The 20,544-nt window shown below is 42.6% G+C and overlaps 1 protein-coding gene across 2 annotated transcripts in view; it reads left to right on the top strand.

The window, feature by feature from the left end:
• notch1b (notch receptor 1b) overlaps positions 1-20,544 on the top strand; it is a 51,620-nt gene that overhangs the window by 11,841 nt on the left and 19,235 nt on the right. For both annotated transcript variants that reach the window (XM_023958197.2, XM_023958196.2), the window contains exons 3-19: positions 3,718-3,980; positions 5,225-5,563; positions 7,101-7,223; positions 7,307-7,540; positions 7,896-8,051; positions 8,208-8,393; positions 9,852-9,965; positions 13,701-13,814; positions 13,909-14,142; positions 14,215-14,325; positions 16,867-17,059; positions 17,169-17,314; positions 17,394-17,507; positions 18,214-18,333; positions 19,332-19,484; positions 19,757-19,985; positions 20,319-20,520. In XM_023958197.2, the coding sequence (XP_023813965.1) occupies positions 3,718-3,980; positions 5,225-5,563; positions 7,101-7,223; positions 7,307-7,540; positions 7,896-8,051; positions 8,208-8,393; positions 9,852-9,965; positions 13,701-13,814; positions 13,909-14,142; positions 14,215-14,325; positions 16,867-17,059; positions 17,169-17,314; positions 17,394-17,507; positions 18,214-18,333; positions 19,332-19,484; positions 19,757-19,985; positions 20,319-20,520 (3,031 nt within the window). The remainder of the gene's footprint in view (positions 1-3,717; positions 3,981-5,224; positions 5,564-7,100; positions 7,224-7,306; positions 7,541-7,895; positions 8,052-8,207; positions 8,394-9,851; positions 9,966-13,700; positions 13,815-13,908; positions 14,143-14,214; positions 14,326-16,866; positions 17,060-17,168; positions 17,315-17,393; positions 17,508-18,213; positions 18,334-19,331; positions 19,485-19,756; positions 19,986-20,318; positions 20,521-20,544) is intronic.

The raw sequence follows: 20,544 nt of genomic DNA, 5'->3' as shown, positions 1-20,544 counted from the left end.
TCCTCATTAACATGCGCACCTGCTCCCTGCAGCTTTTCTCCAGCGAGCTCGTGTGGCGCCTCACGACCTCGGCAGCCGCGGCCGCCGCCACTGCTGGGGCTGAGCTCGACTGGCCTTCTAGCAGTCATATCTGCACTTACTGCCCCCCTTAAACAGTTCTTTCATGACTCTGCTGTCTTCTGTATGACTGAATTGATGTCATTGTAAGTTATTGGAAATAATTTTGAATATTTTTAATGTAAAGCTATGATTTCGATGGAATTAAGGTGGAAATTTCTGAGAGTACGAACATTTTCTCATCAGGAGGAAAGTTTCTTTAACTTTGTTACCCATCAGTGTATAGGTGACGCACCAAATATCTTTTACTCTTGAAATGATACTGAACTTGGTTCTCTCAAAAAACCTTTAAGCTCAGTAGATTTCAGCAAATATTTGCCCTTTTTTGGGGAGACACTGGGGAAAGCGTGTCCTAAAGACTTCCCCAAATACTTGTTTTGGTTTAAACAGTCTTCTTAAATTATTTTTTTCTCAGACACGTTTTTGTCAAACGTACCTAAAATGTTTCGGCGGAATACCTTCCACCTGGTGGTGGTGATGTGACGTCTTTAAAAACAGATGATTGTGACTAAGGCGGAGTCACTTGCCAGACTTTGACAAGTGACTCCGCCCCTTGATGTCCGTTTTTTGCTGGAGGATGTTACTCCAGGTGTGAGAGAGCAGGAAGGCCCCCTCATCCCGGTTCATGGAAGCGTGGGCGGTGGAGATACGAAAGCGAGCCCACACTTCCAACTTGGAGACACTATGAACTTCATTGAATTGTTTTGCTTTAGTTATGAATATTGACAGAATGTTGGTTTCCAAAAACAAGCTATTTTACAATTTTAATGAAGGGTACAGTGTTCCCACCCTATATTGTGTTTAACTTTTCAAGGTCTTAATATTTTGCTGATTTTTTAGTTCAGCTTTTCATGCTTATTTATATATTGTTTTCCTGCAATGGTGTTCTGCATTCTGATTGGTTGTGGAGCATTGTCAATCAATACAGAATCTTTTGAATCTTTGTTTTCATTCTACAATACTGGACCTATTTTTCGATGAAGGTTTTAACTTTGAGAGTTTAAACAAGAGAAAAGTGTGAAAATGTTTATGTCTGTCTGATATAAATGTATAAAGTGTGAAGTGATGGGGGTTTGCTGCCTTAAAATATTTATGAGGGACCACTGTATCCCCATTTTTACATTACTATCATAAATATACTTTTACTGTCCTGTTAGTATAGTTGGTATCAGTGTTTTAACAAAAATATTCATTATGATTCAAGACAAAAGTAAAAGAATAAAATGTTCCAACAGGAACATCAGCTCATTAGAAAATAACTTATAACTATATATCATTGTCATGGTCACCATAGAACATGTTTACTCCATTGCAAAGTATTTTAAATACACTTCTGTTAGTCTGCACACAGACCAGACACAATAAACACGATTGATGTAGGGATGCATTAGCAGCCATGAATAGATATGTGTGTTATTACAGTAAAAGCTTGGGGTCATTGTTGACAGGAGGTTCAGGAGTAGAGCCAGATGCTGCTGTGCTAAATAAACACTTACAACCTGTTTAACTGAATGAAATCATGTCAAGTCTCTAACTTAGATAAAGTAGACATTAGGTCTTTGTGGGAGGGGAATGGATATGGAGGATCTGTTTTATGTTTAAAATGAATCACTGTATTCACGTTACCTTCAAGTGTCCTGACCAACAGACTGTGGTTGTGGTTCAGTACTTCTTAGGTACTACCCAGTGTGTACTGTGCCTCAGTCAGAACTGCCCTTTCAGGTGGATACAGATTGTCTCCGAGTGAAAAATAAAGACAGAAAAGTGGTGAAACCTGTGGCCCCAATAAAAAGATCAAGGTCACAGACCGCTCGATGTGCTCATACAGGGGAAATATTCTTGTACGTTTTTTTCTTCAAGCATGCTGTGAGCGACAGGTGGTAGGGAACACGTATACAACACGTAAGGTTAAGTAAGTGGGTCTGACACAGGCGTGTCATACAGATTTTTCACCTCTCCAAATCCTGTGGATTTAATTACTTTTTAACCCTTGTGCTATCTTAGGCACTTTAACATTGGGAGTTGGGTCATCTAGACCCACTAGACAGTGCTCTGAACCTTTTTTCTTCAATGATTTGTGATCTTCACTGGTGTCCATGGATTACATGAAATCTTTCCACCTTTATCCACCTTTGTCATGGTAGGAGAACACCTCAATGGAAGGGGGGGGGGGGGGGGGGGGGGTCATCTAAGATAGCACAAGGGTTATTAAAATTGATTAATGCTTTTTATTTACCTTCCAGCCCTATAATCATAACTGTTTGCATGGTGTGACAGACTTAAAGTCCTCTCTTTTTCCTTTATTACTTTACTGGGGTACTGACTATGGGAGATTCTGTAACCAATTTGACCCAGAGGCCTCTAACCTTCTCGATTGACCCAGATAACACTCAGCTGAGGTGGGGTGCTCTCTGCTCTGGGTGTTGGGACATGCCACCACTCTCCACTACTGTTTATGCAGCAGGCAGCCTAGCATGAGATGTTTTCTTTTCCTTACCACAGTCCCAAGGCTGCATAATCCCCTGAGAGGGAAACCCTGTCTAAACACAGGCCTGACACTGCCACACAGGGGGCCACAGTTTGACCCCCACAGCACACAAATGCATGCTGGACACCCTGGGAATGTTTGGGGACGTACTACTGCCAGCGCCTCAGGGCTGAACCACACATCAACTCCTGTCGGGTATTTTAAGCCTCTTTAAATGTCTTTACTGAACGTAAAGCTAAATAATATTTGGAGGAATCTTTTATTTATCAACAGAATTGATCTAAATCGTCAGTGATGGATGAACTTTTAGGATGATTTAAAAAAACAATTATAGGCATGCATGGAAGTTCTTATGCATGGCCTATCTATCTGCATGTTCTCTCCATCTACTTGTGTAGGGTTTCCTTTCGTTGGGCTGTGTGTATTTTTAGTATACTCTACAATACTTATAAAGATTGTGAAACAGAGATCTTGGAAGTGCTCGATTTTTAGGAACAGGTTGTGAAAATCCGAGTATTCTGACGCTCGTAATAGCGCTGCTTTTGATTGAAAGCTGATGAGAAACATCATTTTGTTTCAATATTTCTTGCATTTTGAAATGACAATAAAGAAATCTCCAATCTTGAATTGGAAAAGGAGAGTTTATTTTATTTTAGTGTGATGTATTACTCTACCCTGCGACAGACTGCCGACCTGTCCTGGGTGTCCCCAGGCTTCGCCCGCCAGTGGCCGGGATAGGCTCCAGCAGCTTGTGACCCCGAACGGGAACAGGCAGATTAGAAGTTGAATAAATGAATGTATTACTCTTGGGCATTTGCTGGATCGGTATAGCAAGTACAGTTTGTCTTTTTATTGCTCATTTTAAAGGATTGAAGGATGAATTAAGGGTTGAGCTAAACATCTTTAATATAAGACTCAGTATTTAGATGATTATTTTGGTCAATTTTCTACCTGTTGTTTGCAAAAGGTTAGATTTATTCCACTACTTTTGTTCTGGTCTCATGGTCAATGCAAACTTTTAAATTGTGTAGGGTCTTTTATGCATTTCTTTTATATTTTTTGTGTGTTGCTTTCAAAGCCTGGAGCTCAATGTTCCCTCTTGCGTTCTTTAGGTGCCGGGACGGATACGTTGGGAGCAGGTGCCAGTTTCATGACCCATGCAACAATTCACCGTGTGCGAACGGCGGCACGTGCCGAGCCGTCTCCAAAGGCAACACGGTGGACTTCAACTGCACCTGCAAACTGGGCTTCACGGACCGCCGCTGCATGACGCCCATAAACACTGCCTGCTTCAGTTCACCGTGTCGCAATGAGGGCACCTGTGAGCCAGAGGGTCTCCAGGGTTACAGATGCCGATGCCCACCTGGATTGGCAGGTAAAACTTTAGTCACAGCTGCCCGAATCGGTGGATACAGACTGTCTAAAAAATGGGCAGAAATAAAAAAAAAAAAATGTTGTTGTACATTTTTTCTACGGGCATGGTGCGGATGAAAGGTCGTAGTGAACACTTAAACAACACGTAAGGCTGAGTATGTGGGAAATAGGTGAGACGCAGGCGTGTCGCACAGCTTTTTCATTTTTTTATACCCCCAAATCCTGTGGACTGTGTATTCAATTCAATTTTATTTATATAGCCCAAATTCACAACAACAGTCATCTCAATGGGCGTTGTACCGGTAATTGTAAAGTAAACATACAATCAAAAAGAATCATAAATGCATAGAATTCAATAGGATAATACTAAACAGACTAACTAAACTGGCATCACCCTTAGACCCCCCCTTCGCGGTAAGGAAAAACTCCTAAAAAAAACTGATTTCGGAAAAAACGAAGAAACCTCAGGGGTGTCCACATGAAGGAGGGATCCTCCCCCAGGACGGACAGGCGATGTACCAGAACTCATGGACTAACTTATCTAACTCTACAACTACATATTTAAAGTGCAGCAGACGAGCGTCATCCAGATGAAGTTAGGGGACGGCTGGGTGCGTGAGATGGAGACAGGATCCACAGCTAGGTGTAGGAGCAGGAGCAGAGACGAGGCACACGGCCAGGTACAGGAGCACGGATGAGCCAGCTGGAATCTGGAAGCACCTACGGGGAAGTGGGAAAGAGGGACAGTACATGAATTGCACTGCACCATGTATGTAGTCCCGTACTTCTGTTCACATGATACGTGTGCGCTCCGTACTGCAGCCTAACTGTAAGAGTCGAGGAAATTAGACAATGTGTAGTTTATCCTATGGGCCTCCTATGCGTAGAACATTCCCGCTGCATCAGAAAGCAGCGGGAACGACAAGAGTGCGGACACCATACAACAGCTTCAGCCGTAGGTCATAAGCGCGTGGAACTTCCATTAGCCTTACGAATACACCACAATACAATTGCCACTCGCACCACAATGGTACGTTCCATTTTCATGAAGTCCCTTGAGGGAACTGCAAGACACACCTGCACTATACCCTTAAGTTGCAGCCACTCCTCTCTATCATACGACCAAGGCTTAACAAGATATCATTGACCAAACTCCCATCATCATTTCATTTCAAATAGATTTAACTTCACACAGGGAAGCAACATTTTCCAAAATATCATGCTGTTTTCCTTCTCTCTGCTCAGGCGAAGACTGCTCAAAGGCCGACCCGTGTGCCTCAAATCCATGTGCGAATGGTGGCCGTTGCTCCTTGTTTGAGTCCTTCTTCATTTGCACGTGCACGCCTTTCTTCTCTGGACAAACCTGCAAACAAGACATCAATGAGTGCGACATTCAACCGCCACTCTGTAAAAACGGCGGGCTGTGCATCAACGAAGTGGGCGGCTACAGATGCCAATGCCCAGCAGAGTACAATGGGAAACACTGTGAGACGCGCTACCTGCCCTGCAACCCGTCGCCTTGCCTCAACGGAGGCACCTGCATTCAAAAGGGAGAGACCAGCTATGAATGCTCCTGTGTGCCAGGTAATGAATTCAAAATCCCAAACTCTTTTGTCCTTCATGGGAAAACATGAAGCGAGTTTAGTTTAGAAAAGATGGATATTTGAGTTGTGTTTTGGTTTTCTCATATTAGTGAAACTATGTGGTTGGAGGACGTCATGCCTGAACCATCAAAGCCCCTTGTTGTTGTTTGTAGAGCAGTGAAGTCATTGAAGGCAGGGCTGTTCCTGCCTGTGTTCTCAGTGTGTACATACGTGTGTGTACATACATGTGTGATTGCTGCTTTGTTGTGTGTGTGAACGAAGCGGAGCAGGAAGACATGGAGCCTTATCCTGAGGAAATGGTCAAAGGACAACATCCGCTTCACATGGTAGACTAAAGTTTGGTCCAGATCCCCTCACCTTTACATAGACTGACTTTTGTTTTTGTTGATTTAAATGTGCCCAAATAGATTTTGTAGGAGGGGGTGGGGACAGAATATGGGGTTGATGCATTGGTAACAGTACCTGTGTATATTTTCCTTGGGGGAACAGCTTCTGTGAATTTTATTTCTGCAGATGTGTTTGGACCACTGACTGCATAAGAACTGGACTGAGTGAGCGTGTCATCATAGCAAATGGTTTACGTCTGGCTCCAAACACATGGAGTCAATTCAGTTGCCATTGCTTGCCTATATGGACGTCCCCACTTTAGAGCCAGACGTCGTCATTAAGCTGTGATTGGTCCGAGCTGCTCTGAGTTTTTGTTTCTATGGAAACCACTCTGGCCATTTAGGAGTGAGCGTGTTGGAAGGTCACACCCCCTACCACCTGAAAGCAGGTTCGAGAGAAAACGTTGGACGTAAGGTCCAGCAGGCTCCACCTACCTTCATTGAGACATCTCATTGGGCAGTTTACGACGTGAATAAATTGTACTACTGCTTATGAAAAAATAAACATGTTGAACAAGGCATCAGAGCCAGAATGGTTGTTCTGACCAATAGAATGTCTGAGTAACAGCTGTTCATTTCTCAGTAGAAGTCAATGGGGTTTTGGCTTCTTGGAGCCAGAGGGCACTTCCCGTTTGGCTCGCCATTCAGTCCAGTTCTCATATACAGTCTGTCTGATATCAATTTTAAAATGATTCAAAGATTCTTAAAATTATTTTTACAATTTTCCTTAAATTGAGTTAATTTTGACTGTGAAAGCGGCTTTTTTTTATTCAATGGTGATTGCATTTCTCACAATTTCATGAGATAAATATGTAGGAAAATGTACTTTTATTGGTAAAAAAGTCAGTTATGACTTGCACTGGCTTCTTTTTGTGCACTGCAACATATCCGATACCCAATGCAGGGGTGGCCTCTTGCATAACTGGGTGGGTGCTATTATACACCAACGTTGCCACAGCTTCACACGGGCACAGCTGCTTTCTTTCCTGGGAAGGGAAACAGTTGACCACATTTAACTGAAGACTGAATTCTTTTTTTCTTTTTCTTTCTCTTCAAATGAGGAGAAAAGCGAAGATTTGAAATGTTCTGCCAAAGTGGAAATATGTAACAAAAGGGTTTTTTCATTGTCAGGTTTTACAGGAAAAAACTGCAGCAGCAACATTAACGACTGTCCAGGTCACGAATGTCAGAATGGAGGCACATGCGTAGATGGCGTCAACACTTATAACTGCCAGTGTAAACCAGAGTTCACAGGTTTGTGCAGAAATGATGCCCTCGCTGATGACTCCAGACCTGATGCTGTAGCAGAACTCCAACCCCTCCGTGTCGCCCCGTAGGTCAGCTCTGCATGGACGACGTCGACGAGTGCCAGCTGATGCCCAACGCCTGCCAAAACGGTGGCACGTGCCACAACACGTACGGCAGCTACCAGTGCGTGTGCGTGAACGGCTGGACCGGGAACGACTGCAGCAAGAACATCGACGACTGCGCCGACGCCGCCTGCTACAAAGGGTCCACCTGCCACGACCGCGTGGCCTCCTTCTACTGCGAATGCCCCAAGGGCCGCACCGGTGAGTTTTCCCTTTCAACTGTCAGCACATTATTTTTCTATGTCATATAAATGCTGCACATTATTTTATCCATGTATTAGATGATCATGCTAATACAGAATATGCTCCTCTACTGCTTGAGGAACCTCACAGAATATACATTTTTTTAATATATGTTTTTTTTGTAAACGCAATAAAACAAATAAATACGTTTTCTTCCCTAAATTGTCTTTTAACCCGTCGTTTTTATAAACTGCTTCCTGAGTTTATAAAAGTACCAAAAGAAGAAAAAAGCATGAAATCTGAACTGAACATTTTGGGGTTTGGCACTGTAGCAGATGTTTGGTAAAAATCCTCATCGATGGTTCTTCTGCAGGCCTCCTCTGTCAGCTGGACGACGCCTGCATCAGTAATCCCTGCCAGAAAGGCTCTAACTGCGATACCAACCCCATCACCGGGAACCACTTTTGCACCTGCCCCCCCGGGTATTTTGGACCCTCATGTGACAAGGATGTGGACGAGTGCTCCTTGGGTAATTCAAAGTACTTTTCCTTAACAGTTTTTGTCAAAAATTGAAACTTTTGCCTGATTTTGTGCAACAATGTTCAACCAAACTAAACGATTTCATGTTGTTGATCATGTATTGATAGTTTGGTAGTATTGATCAATGATTGGCCTCTTTAAACAGGTCCCAACCCATGTGAGCATGCAGGGAAGTGCTTAAACACTAAGGGCTCGTTCCAGTGCAAGTGCCAGCGAGGTTATGTCGGGCCACGCTGCGAGATGGACGTCAATGAGTGCATATCAAACCCGTGTAAGAACGAGGCCACCTGCTTGGACCAGATAGGGGACTTCCAATGCATCTGCATGCCAGGTGAGACTCCTATAACCAGAAATGACACCGAAAGTACAGCCCAGTCTGTTTTTTTTGTCCTTCCTCTTTATTGGAGATTCAAACAATCCAGCAAAAATGAAAGTAGGATTATGTCCCAAACTGGTCAGCAAGAAACCAACCAAATCTTGTTCATAAGTAACCACAGAAGGAACAGATTTTCATTTAATGAAGATATTGAAGCTCATTTTATGGTAGTTTACAGCTGAATTTTTTTTTTTTTAAATACGTTTTCAGTTTCAGGGAGGAAGGTTAATACTGGAGCTATTGATGGCAACAGCAAAAAAAAACAACCTCTTTGCACTACCGGAATTCTTCCATCGTTTATGCAATTCATGTATTTTAGCTCCAGTGTTTACATGTTTTAGGCTACAAAAACTCTTCAACCATTGATGCAGCTAATGTCATTCCAGCCAATTCAGAAGTGGAGAAAAGCAGCCCTGTGCTGAAATGCAACACTGCACAGCAGTGACGTTTTTAAACTCAGTAAATCAGCAGATTCTGTTGCGGCGAAAAGACGCTTTTTATATCGGCTTCCACGCTGTTTGGCAAAGACTAAAGTAATGTGTTGCTTTTCTCCCCATCAGAACCTGATGATTTACGTTGATTGCGCCATCGGTCGAGGAGACAAGCTATGGTGTCACCTGCGACTTCTCCGATGTTAAAGTGTTAAAGCCCACTCAGCACTTTACGTAATGTAAAGAGTTGCAACGCTTTACATGCGTGTGAAGTGTTGCAACAGATTGAGCATAATTGTTGCAAATGCAACACCAACACTAGAGCCGAAGCTCTGGTGTTTACAAAGTGTGATCATTCTTTAAAAAAGTGACATATAGCCTAGTTTGTGTGTGTGTGTGTGTGTGTGTGTGATTTCTGATGGTTTTGTAGGCGGAGCATCCTTCAGCTCAATTAGTGCCCTTTGGGCCTTGAGGGCCCTTTTTGTAGCCCTCATCAATATCAAAACAAAACAATTAAAAATACATTTGGAAGAAAGGGGATTTCCATAAAATACAACCTTTTGTCCTTACTGTATGATAAATTGTTTGATGAAACGTTTCTCTGTTGTACACAATAGCACAGCATATCTGACGGATCAGTGGGGGATTTCTGTTGGTTGGGGTATTGTAGATCCTGTCAGAAAGAACCTGCAAGGATTTTCCAGCCTTTGTGAAATTAACAGAAAGTAAAAGTTCGGGTACAAAGCACTGATCAATTTAAATCAATACTACAAGAAAGAGGGAATGCAAAGCCTTTAGAAGTGAGTTGCTCTCTCTTAGTTACATCTGAGGCAGTGACTTCTATTTATTAGGAACCACCTAAATCAAATTTTGTCTGTTTACAGTGGCCTTTTGTGTGTTTTGAGTCTTTTTTTTTAGCAGCTTTGACAGTTTCAAACCGTCTAAGCATCTCCCTCCTGTTTCTCTCTGGCTAATTGGCCAGGTTACGAGGGGGAATTCTGCGAGATCAATACGGACGAGTGCGCCAACGGCCCCTGCCTCAACAGCGGCAAGTGTATCGACAAGATCAACGGCTTCCACTGCGAGTGCCCCACAGGTGAGGCTCCCGCCCGGCCGCGGAAGGGGAATCGGGGATGAAAGGGAGGGGGGCGCTGGGCCAGAGGGTGGAGAGGTCGATCTTTCTCCACCTCCGCTGTGCTCCCTCTGTTCTCCGCTCAAACACACACAAAGAGCTCTCCGGACGGGGCGCTAATCCCGGCCCTGAGGCGGGCTTACGCAGGCCCGGGCAGCGCCGCACAAACACCGCAGCACGAGGGGGAGAGGTTGGAAAAAAAAAAACAGAAATCTGTAGGGAAAAGCTCCGGGAAGTTTTTGAACAAGTTTCTTACCAACCCTGATGATGGAGCAAAAAGTTGAGGATCTGAGGAAGATTTTTGATTGAAACTGGGACGTGACAAAGCTTGTGATGAAGGTCAGAGTATTTCTGCTAAACTACAAATGTTTTATGTGGAGGAGATTTCCTTTTAGCTGCTGCTTTTTTAAATTCCTAAAATTATTTGAAGCAGAAGTGTCTGCAGCGTCGTTCAGGAGAGAAGGAGTGCTACTAGTGAGTCTTTGAATAACAGTTTGTTTTTATTTTTTGTACATTCTTGCATTGCAGCCACTGAGGTGGAAGTGATTTTTTTGTTTTTTTCTTTTTTTCGGGAAGGAAAATAGCAAAGTGGGGTGGATCAAAGAGAGGAGGCCGGGTTCCTCCTGTTGAGAGAAAAAGAAAAGCAAGAGAAAAAGACATCTGAGAAAGAAGTCTTTAGAATAAACAAAAGTGAACAGAGGAGCTTAACACTAAAAAACTGTGTGACACTGACACAGAGCTGGGAGGGGAGGCCGCTCAACGTGGAGGTGAAGCTGTTGGGGGGGACCGTTACTCTGAAGGGTAGCAGAAAGGGAGGGAGTTTAACCGCCCTGCTTGAGATGTAAATCTGTTCCAGAGGCGAGCCCCCCGCTCATCTCTGTACATGGAATAGCCATGGAAACCCCACGGAGAGCCATTGAAATGCCTGATTCCTGCAGTCTGGAGGGGGACGCGCACGTGCATCTGTCCACCTTCACACGTCTGTGGGTGTGTGTGTGCATGCATGCATGCATGCGCACGTCTGGTTAAGAGATTCCTTCACAGGGGTTTTTGGAGGCTTTTCATTTCAGTCAGGAGGGTATTATGGAGTGTTATGGCTGAACTGTGAAGGAACGTTGCGTGTTCATCTCCCCGGGTATCTCTGGGATCTGCAGCAGGGATGACTGACAACTGCCAACTAGAAACTGTACGTTTTTGGGTAAAAAAAAATCTAAACTTGATTTGTATTTATTCACATTAGCGTGCAGTTGTGTTCAACACTTCCTTTAATGAACATAACTATTTATTAAAAACAAAACTGTTCAAAACACTGTTAATGTGGACACATTAACATGCTTATGCAGTTTTATGCTTTAATGTGTCCACATTAAAGCATAAAACTGTGTTTTTGATTCTGTTTCACCAACACAAGCAACAAATCACTCAAAACTGACAGATGAGAGACCTTTTATTTCTAAATGTTTTATTTTTGTCTGCTTCCTGTCGGCTGTAAAAGAAAAAGATAAAAGGAAGAAGGTACAGTTGTCTGCAAAATGAGTTATTTTCTCCTTAAGTCTGATGTTTTAAGCATAAAGGCAGAGCTAAGTAAAATACTGAAGTCCTTACATGACCTTCACATAGAGGTTTGATATACAGGAAAAAAGCCATTGCGAGTTAGTAAAAGAAACATGTGGACGACATTGACCTATGCATAAGTCACTTTTTATCAACAGTCGCCCAAAGTCCCACTCCGATCATCGTTTTTATTTATTTTCAAAGCGTTCCCTTTGGTCCGTTAGGTAAGACTATGCCGATTTTAACCAAAATCAAGAAACCGGTGTCGTTTTCTACACTCTAAAAAACGAAAACTACACATTACTTAATTAAACAAGTGGAACATTTTTACACTTTTAAATATTGAGTAGATATAAAAGCTCTCAAACCAGTCTAAACACAACATGCTTATTGAGTGAGTCTTCTTAATATTTTCTATTCTATTGCAATGAAGTGACTTGGCACCAATAGCATGTAAACTGAGTAGATGTAACTCAAATACTGTCAGCTACATAGAAAATATCTGTAGAAAAAAAACTGCAGCCCAATTTGTTTTACAGACTTGGGCTGCAACTTCACTAATGCATTGAAATTTGAACTTTGAACAGGCCACCTGTTCAAATTGGCCAATTCACTTTATCTACACTACTTCCTAAATGTATCAGGAAGCAGTAACAACAAAAAAGTCCTATTCGTATTTTTTTTTTAAACAAGTGCAGGCTCTATAAGCTTGTGCCAAGTAAAAACAACTTACCACGTCCTTATTTTGAATACATCTACTTATTTTTCACATGTTCATTTGACACAAATGCTCTTGTTTACAGTGTAGGACATAGTTTCTGCAGAGCAGCAGTAGTTCATTAGAAACTCCCCTCTGCGTTGTGGGGGGAACTGTTGACGCAGAGCGGCCAGACCAATGGTTTGAAATTGTCTAAGAGATATTTAAGAGGAAAACATTGTTTTACCAATTAAGAATTCAAAAAAGACAAATGTACCAAATTTGACACAAATGATTGTATTTATTACCCGTCAGAGCAGATTTTATTTGATATTACTGGTATCTTTATTTTTTTTAACTCATTTGTTACGTAAAAAAACAGATGTGAAAAATGTGTACCAAAGTAGTATTTGATTTTATCATTTTAATTTTATGAATCACTGGCTATTATACATTTCATTTGTGAATTCTTGACCCATTACAAACAAACACTCCTGTTTGTTGTTTATTATTGCTCTCCATAAAAAAATACAAAATCTGAAAAAAAAAGATAAAAGATTCACATTCAAATTGTCATTAAACCAGTTAACCATTAGAATATTGATCAATAAATAAGAAGAAATTGTAAGAAGTGCCCTTTTTTAAATCATTAGAAGCATAACAAAGCGGTCAGCACTGGCTTAAATCAATAAATTATCACATGTCAGTATGATGACTGCTGAAATGCAGAAATATGACGGAAATTAATAAGTAGACTCAAACATGGTGAGAAAAAGAAAAAAAAAGGTTGATGGCAGAAAAGTTAACATAATCTGAACCCAAAACATTAGAATTTAAGATCCTCACTTTATGTGAAACGGTAGCGCGGTAAGTCAAACATCTGCCTGTCGTTGTGTTGTTGTGTTGTGCGACTATAGAAATGTTTCAGCTGCTGTCGCTTCAGCAGGAAACGTCCTTACAGTTCATGACTTGAGCTGAGAATAATGTCAAGGAGAAGGAGGAAGCCTGCTGGCAGATTTTGAAGGCACAAGGGTCTGAATAGTGCCGTGTTAAAGGTCAAATTGGCTCTTTATTTCGAGAAGGGCAGGGAGTGGAAGGGGGTAGTAGTGGCGGTGGGGCAAAAGCAAGATGAGAGAATGCACATTATGATGGAGAAGTTTTGGGGGACAAAGGAGGCAACCAGCTCTGTTTGGCGCTGCACTGAGCAGACAGGCCCTCCTTTGTTTCTTACCCCTTGGTCAGGAGGCCTCCAAACTCTCACCCCCCCACCCCCCCACCCCCCATTCCTCCCCTCTTTTCAATGAACTGTTTCCCCTTCTCCTTTTGGACTTGTGAGTTTGAGGGGCTTCAGGGTTCTGAGGAGTGCTACTGGTTGAAAATGTTGAGAACGCAGTTGTGTAAACACGCTCACACACACACTCAGTAACAACCTCCTGTCTTTCTGCCAGGCTTTACCGGGAGTCTCTGCCAGACAGACATCGACGAGTGTGCCAGCACGCCGTGTAAAAATGGCGCCAAATGCACGGACGGACCCAACAAGTACACCTGCGAGTGCACCGAAGGTACAAAACCTTCTATTCAAAAACAAAAACAAAAAAAAAACTACCAGGTATGTTGACAATAAATAATCCCAGACCAAATCCGATCTCTGCCCAGGTTATGCTGGACAGCACTGTGAGACAGAAATCAACGAGTGCTCCTCTGACCCGTGTCACTACGGCACCTGCAAGGACGGCCTGGCCTCCTTCAGCTGCGACTGCACACCCGGATACACCGGTCGGCTGTGCGAGACCAACATCAACGAGTGTCTGAGTCTGCCCTGCAGGAACGGAGGCACATGCCAGGACCGGCCGAACGCCTACATCTGCAGCTGTCCCAAGGGCACAGGAGGTCATTTGCGCAGATTTATATTTGTTTGTTATCATAAAATTCATGCTGAAACTTAAGTCGCGTTTCCTCCAGGAATCAACTGTGAAATCAATATTGACGACTGCAAGAATAATCTTTGCAAAAATGGAACCTGCATCGACAGGATCAATGGCTACGAATGCGCCTGTGAACCTGGATACACAGGTAAAATATTCAGACCCATACAAGTACTGTTTATTATTCTGTTCCGGTGTGACGGCACAATACCGCATCTCCAGAAGCCTAATTGAGAGTTTGAAGGTCCAATCAGAAGAGTTGAGGACCTGATTGAAAGGGGGGGGGGGGGGGGGGTGACAGATGGCGAGCGAGCGAGCGAGCACACTCCTCCAAAAGTTAAAGGCGGTGTCACTTTCCTGCTCCACCCTGTCCCCAACCGGCGGCTGTTAGGACACGCAAGCTGCGACCATCACAAAGAGACGCACACAGAGCCAGGGGGATTTGAGCAGGAGAAAAGATTCCCTGAAAGATTCCTGAAAGTTGAGCTTTTAAAAGCTCGGAAGCTGGTCCCTTGTTCTACAGCTAAATAGGCCGCCTTTATGCTATCTGTGGCACAGTTCTATACGGCCTCAATGCTTCAAGCGGCCCACAAAGTTTCTGAAAACCGATATGTTCATAGCCGTGCTGTATAAAGGACAGTGTGAGGAGGTTGTGTGTGTCGCCGCTTAAATTGCTGTCAGATTTGTTCAAATAATGCATCAAACGTTTTTGTCTTTGAACCAGCCAAAGGTTATTTGGGTATTTCATCTTATTTTAGGTTAAATATGAAGATTTGTTTGCAATAAATCTAAAGTTCAAATCCAAATTGATCATCTTTCTGATGATAAATAACACAAAGTACCACAGAAGTTCTTCAGAAACTTGACACCAATAGTAAAAATCTAGACAACAATCATAGACAAGTTTTTGTACAAACATGTTTTACTTTACTGCATCGAGGATGAAGACCCACCATGCGTCTCCACCCGTTTTTCTATCTTCTCTTCCTCCTCCATGTATCTGGCAAGAGCTCTGTTCTTCATGGTTGGATGCTTCAACATAGGGTATTTGTACCAGAAAGCGGTGGATGCAGTTTATTTTTCCATAAAAAAACTGTGGCTCATGAAGTTTTGTTTTTACACTCGACTTATAGGAGGACATCTCTGAGAACAAAACAACATTAGGCTGGATTCACTACAGTTGATACGACCAGAAATTATTCAGAGTTGCCAGACCAACCAACCTACAAATTAACCAAACAACCAACTAATTATTACAACAAACAACCAACTAATTAATACACCAAACACCAACCAACCAACTACCTAACCAACCTACAAATTAACCAACCAACTAATTAATACACCGACCAACCAACCTACCAATTAACCAAACGACCAACTAATTATTACAACAAACAACCAACTAATTAATACACCAACCAACCAACTGACCAACCAACCTACAAATTAACCAAAGAACCAACTAATTATTACAACAAACAACCAACTAATTAATACACCAAACACCAACTACCCAAACAACCTACAAATTAACCAACCAACTAATTAATACACCGACCAACCAACCTACCAATTAACCAAACAACCAACTAATTATTACAACAAACAACCAACTAATTAATACACCAACCAACCAACTACCCAACCAACCTACAAATTAACCAACCAACTAATTAATACACCGACCAACCAACCTACCAATTAACCAAACGACCAACTAATTAATACACCGACCAACCAACCTACCAATTAACCAAATGACCAACTAATTATTACAACAAACAACCAACTAATTAATACACCAACTGACCAACCAAGCTACAAATTAACCAAAGAACCAACTAATTATTACAACAAACAACCAACTAATTAATACACCAACTGACCAACCAAGCTACAAATTAACCAAAGAACCAACTAATTATTACAACAAACAACCAACTAATTAATACACCAAACACCAACCAACCAACTACCCAACCAACCTACCAATTAACCAAACAACCAACTAATTAATACACCGACCAACCAACCTACCAATTAACCAAACAACCAACTAATTAATACACCAACCAACCAACTGACCAACCAACCTACAAATTAACCAAAGAACCAACTAATTATTACAACAAACAACCAACTAATTAATACACCAAACACCACCCAACCAACCTACCAATTAACCAAACAACCAACTAATTAATACACCGACCAACCAACCTACCAATTAACCAAACAACCAACTAATTAATACACCAATCAATCTACAAATTAACCAAATAAACAATCAACATTTGTAGAGCTTTTTTAAAGATATTATTGCACTACAAAGTTTTGAATTTCTGTGTGTATTGGTATTTTGGGTAATTGGTGTGCTTTGTTTTATTGTTGCTCTGAGTTTAGTTTAGACCAAAGATAAACCTAATTAACATAAAAGTGATACACTGCATTAAAATCGTTTCACTTGAGGTTGCAGAATAAAGTATTTCCAGTTCAAAACTTTTGTTTTGACTGGAACATTTTTTTTAGATTTTGGCTGTATTAGTCAGATCAACTAATCACACGTGAATGTTTCCATGTTTTATACTAGCTGGAAACATGGCTCCTGTTTTCACCTCTTGTTGTTCAACATTTGCGTTTTACTGCTTTTCTTCTGGATAAGAAGAGTCTGTATGTGATGTTTCAGGGACTATGTGCAACATTGACATTGATGAGTGTGCTGCAAACCCCTGCCGTAACGGCGGCACCTGTATCGATGGCATCAATGCTTTTACCTGCAAGTGTCCAGACGGCTACCAGGATCCCACCTGCTTCTCCCAGGTCAACGAGTGTCTCAGCAATCCCTGTATCCACGGTCACTGTGAGGACAAGATCAACGGGTGAGAAAAAGCTCAACAAACACCAAAGGCAGAGCCAAAGTGAACCTCCACCCTGATATTTTGTGACTCATCCAGGATCAGACTGACTTTATCACTGTCTTCCTGTCAGCTATAAATGTTTGTGTGACTCTGGTTGGAGTGGTAAAAACTGTGACATCAACAACAATGAGTGTGAATCCAACCCGTGCATGAATGGAGGCACCTGCAAGGACATGACCAGCGGCTACGTCTGCACCTGTCGCATGGGCTTCACCGGTCAGTAACTATGTTTGTCTAGAGTGTGTCTAAAGGATGTGTGTGTGTGTGTGTAACTTGTGGTCTGCTTTCACTACAGGACCAAACTGTCAGACAAATATCAACGAATGTGCCTCCAATCCCTGCCTCAACCAGGGGACGTGCATCGACGATGTCGCAGGGTACAAGTGCAACTGTGTCCTGCCTTACACCGGTATGAAAATATTATTCAATCTATGTAATACTGCAGCCATATCTTATTTTGGTATTCTGGAATGTTCTTGCTTGGGTACAGGGGGGGGGGGGGGGGGGGGGCATTTTCCACATACTGTGCTCTTAAAGGAATTGGCAAAAAGGAAAAACGTGCCGCTGATGAAACAACTGTCGAGTAAAGTTCAGCTGCAAGACTTCCTCAGACTCCAAACCCTCGGATTCCATCTGCTCCTCTGTGATACAGAAGCGTCCCCGACATGAGCTGGAAAGTGATTTCATGTCATGTCAAAATATTATTTCAATAAACAAGCAGTGATTGATGGGCTGACGGCAGATTTTCTTGAATTTTTTCTAATGGTTTTTGCAAGAAAGAAAAAAAACCCTCCAACCTGACTTTAAATAACAAAAAGCTTCTTGCTTGTGTTGGGTTGGGAACGGGGCGCTTGACACATTTCCTGTTTGCCTGCTTCCTGTCTCACAGAACAGCAAATGGCTTCACAATGGCCGGAAACTGGAGCTGGCTTCCTGTAAGATCTGTGTGCTGTGAAAACAGATAGACATGTCTCCGCAGGCCTCCTGCTCTGACAGAGCCTGGCTACTATCTTCTGATAAGACTGATTGAAAGATGATTCTGTGTCCATTTGGTTTGGGTTTTCTCCAAGCTCATGACTCTATGATACAACGCAGTTTCATTTGTCGTATCGCAGGAGAAAACTGTGAAACCCTGATGGCCCCCTGTCACTCCAAACCCTGCAAACACGGGGGAGTGTGTCGTGAGTCGGAGGACTACCTGAGCTTCTCCTGTGCCTGTCCCGAAGGATGGCAAGGTGAGCTGTTGTGTCTGCATACCTGTGGGGGCTTTTAGGTTGGTACCAGAAGATCAGAACACCAAACTCCCAAAGTCCCATTGTAGCAACTGTCTTAAAATATATTCAGTTTTAGCTGAAAGCTGATATTACCCATAAGTCATGAAAATAAAACATTTCACTGATATCAAAAAAGATCAAAATTGGCTATTTATCAAATGTAGCTTTATAAAGTATAATACCTTCAGATCTGTTACTTTTTTTAAGTTTAAGTACAACATAGTAGTCTTTAGTTTGCTTTTGTACTTTCTCTTATAATTTTGTTAAACCACCTTTTAATTTGATTACAGAACACTCTTTGTTTGAGTTACCTGAGATTTTCAAAAAGACACTATTGGCTTCACAAGCAGCGTTATGGGAATCAAAGTAGATGCAGCCTTTGTCCACGTCTGATTTCTGCTCATTTTATTACTAGACTTTCCTGTCAAAACAAAGACGGTGTAATAAATTAGACACTTCCATCCATGTATTTATTCATCAACCTATTCATCCATAATCCAGCCATCAATTGACCCATTTATCCATCATATAAGTGGTAAATTTACATTCACCCATTCACACACTGGAGGCGGCTCAGTTGCAGAACACTGGCGCCAACCTATAAACACCAGAGGCAATGTGGGGTTCAGTTTCTTTCCCAATGACACTTCAACATATGGGTGTGCAAGGTAATCGAACCTGTAGACTTCCGATCAGAGGTTGACCGCCCTACCGCTGTACCATGGCTATCCATCTATTCATTTATCCACTGTTCAATCCATCCATCCGTCCGTCCGTCCATCCATCCATCCACAACATTTGTGTCTTTTATGTCTATTGGAAACTTGCAGCACAAACGTGTTTTTAACCATATTTTCTTGGGTGTAGCAAACGTTGTACATTTCTGAAACAGTAACAAGAACTCTGTTCCTGTTACCCGATCTGACGTCTATAGTTTGCCCTCTCATGACCCTGTCTAGGCCAGACATGTGAGGTGGACATCAAGGAGTGCGTGAAGAACCCATGCCTCAATGGAGCAACCTGCCAGAACACTCTGGGCAGCTACCACTGCAGCTGCAAACCGGGTTTTACCGGACGCAACTGTGAAGCCAATATGGATGACTGCAAGCCCAGTAAGTCCTGGGGGGGTTACAGCTGTTTGGTCTGGTTTGTCAAGAACAATTTGCAAAGATCAAATCTAAACTGTCAGGTTCTGGAGTTAGATTTAACTTTGATCCACTTTTTGATCTTGGGGGTAGATCGGACTGATCAGCTTAATGTACAGAGAATTTTGGTCTGATTTTCAGCTCATCTCTCCTCACTTATTATTCTTCAAAGAGGGGAACGATGGCAAACGTGCCAACCAGAGAAGCTCACAGTGAAGTCTTAACATTCCTTCCCACAGACCCTTGCAACAACGGAGGCCTCTGTAAGGACGAGGTGAACGACTTCCTGTGCACCTGCTTGCTGGGGTTTCGGGGCACAACGTGCGAGGAGGACATTAACGAGTGTGAAAGCAGCCCGTGCAAAAATGGAGCCAACTGCACAGATTGCGTCAACAGCTACACCTGCACCTGCCCGGCCGGCTTTAGCGGGATAAACTGTGAAAACAACACCCCTGACTGCACAGAGAGGTACACGCTCACTCAGGAGGAGACGAGATGGGTGTCGAACGTAGCGCAGCTCTGGTCAACAGGTTCCTTTTCTGCTACTTTGTAGATTTTGTTTTCTTGCACACTGCTGCCCCCTGTGGTTAAAAACTCAGGTTGACTTTGAACGCATCACTCTCTCATGTAGGATTATCAATGAGTCTGTTTCCTGTAGTTGTCAAATTTACATATACATTTGAACATTTCCTTTGTGTTGGTTTATTCACTGTGTGAGTAAACAAATGAATTATGATATATAATCTTTTTATTTGTGTACACTGTCAGATTTGTTCTGACCCGTTAAGTCTTTTCGTGCAGCTCGTGCTTCAACGGCGGCACCTGTGTGGACGGCATCAACGCCTTCACCTGCCTGTGCCCGCCAGGCTTCACCGGGAACTATTGCCAGCATGACATCAACGAGTGTGACTCGAAGCCCTGCATGAACGGCGGCACCTGCCAGGATAGCTACGGCACCTACAAATGCACCTGCCCGCACGGTTACACGGGGCTCAACTGTCAGGTCAGAGCAGAGACAGACCTCATT

This window comes from Oryzias latipes, chromosome 9 (assembly GCF_053564925.1).
Source record: "Oryzias latipes strain Hd-rR chromosome 9, Olatipes_Hd-rR_3.1".
Taxonomy (NCBI): Eukaryota; Metazoa; Chordata; class Actinopteri; order Beloniformes; family Adrianichthyidae; genus Oryzias; species Oryzias latipes.
This window is presented reverse-complemented; position numbering and strand designations above follow the sequence as displayed.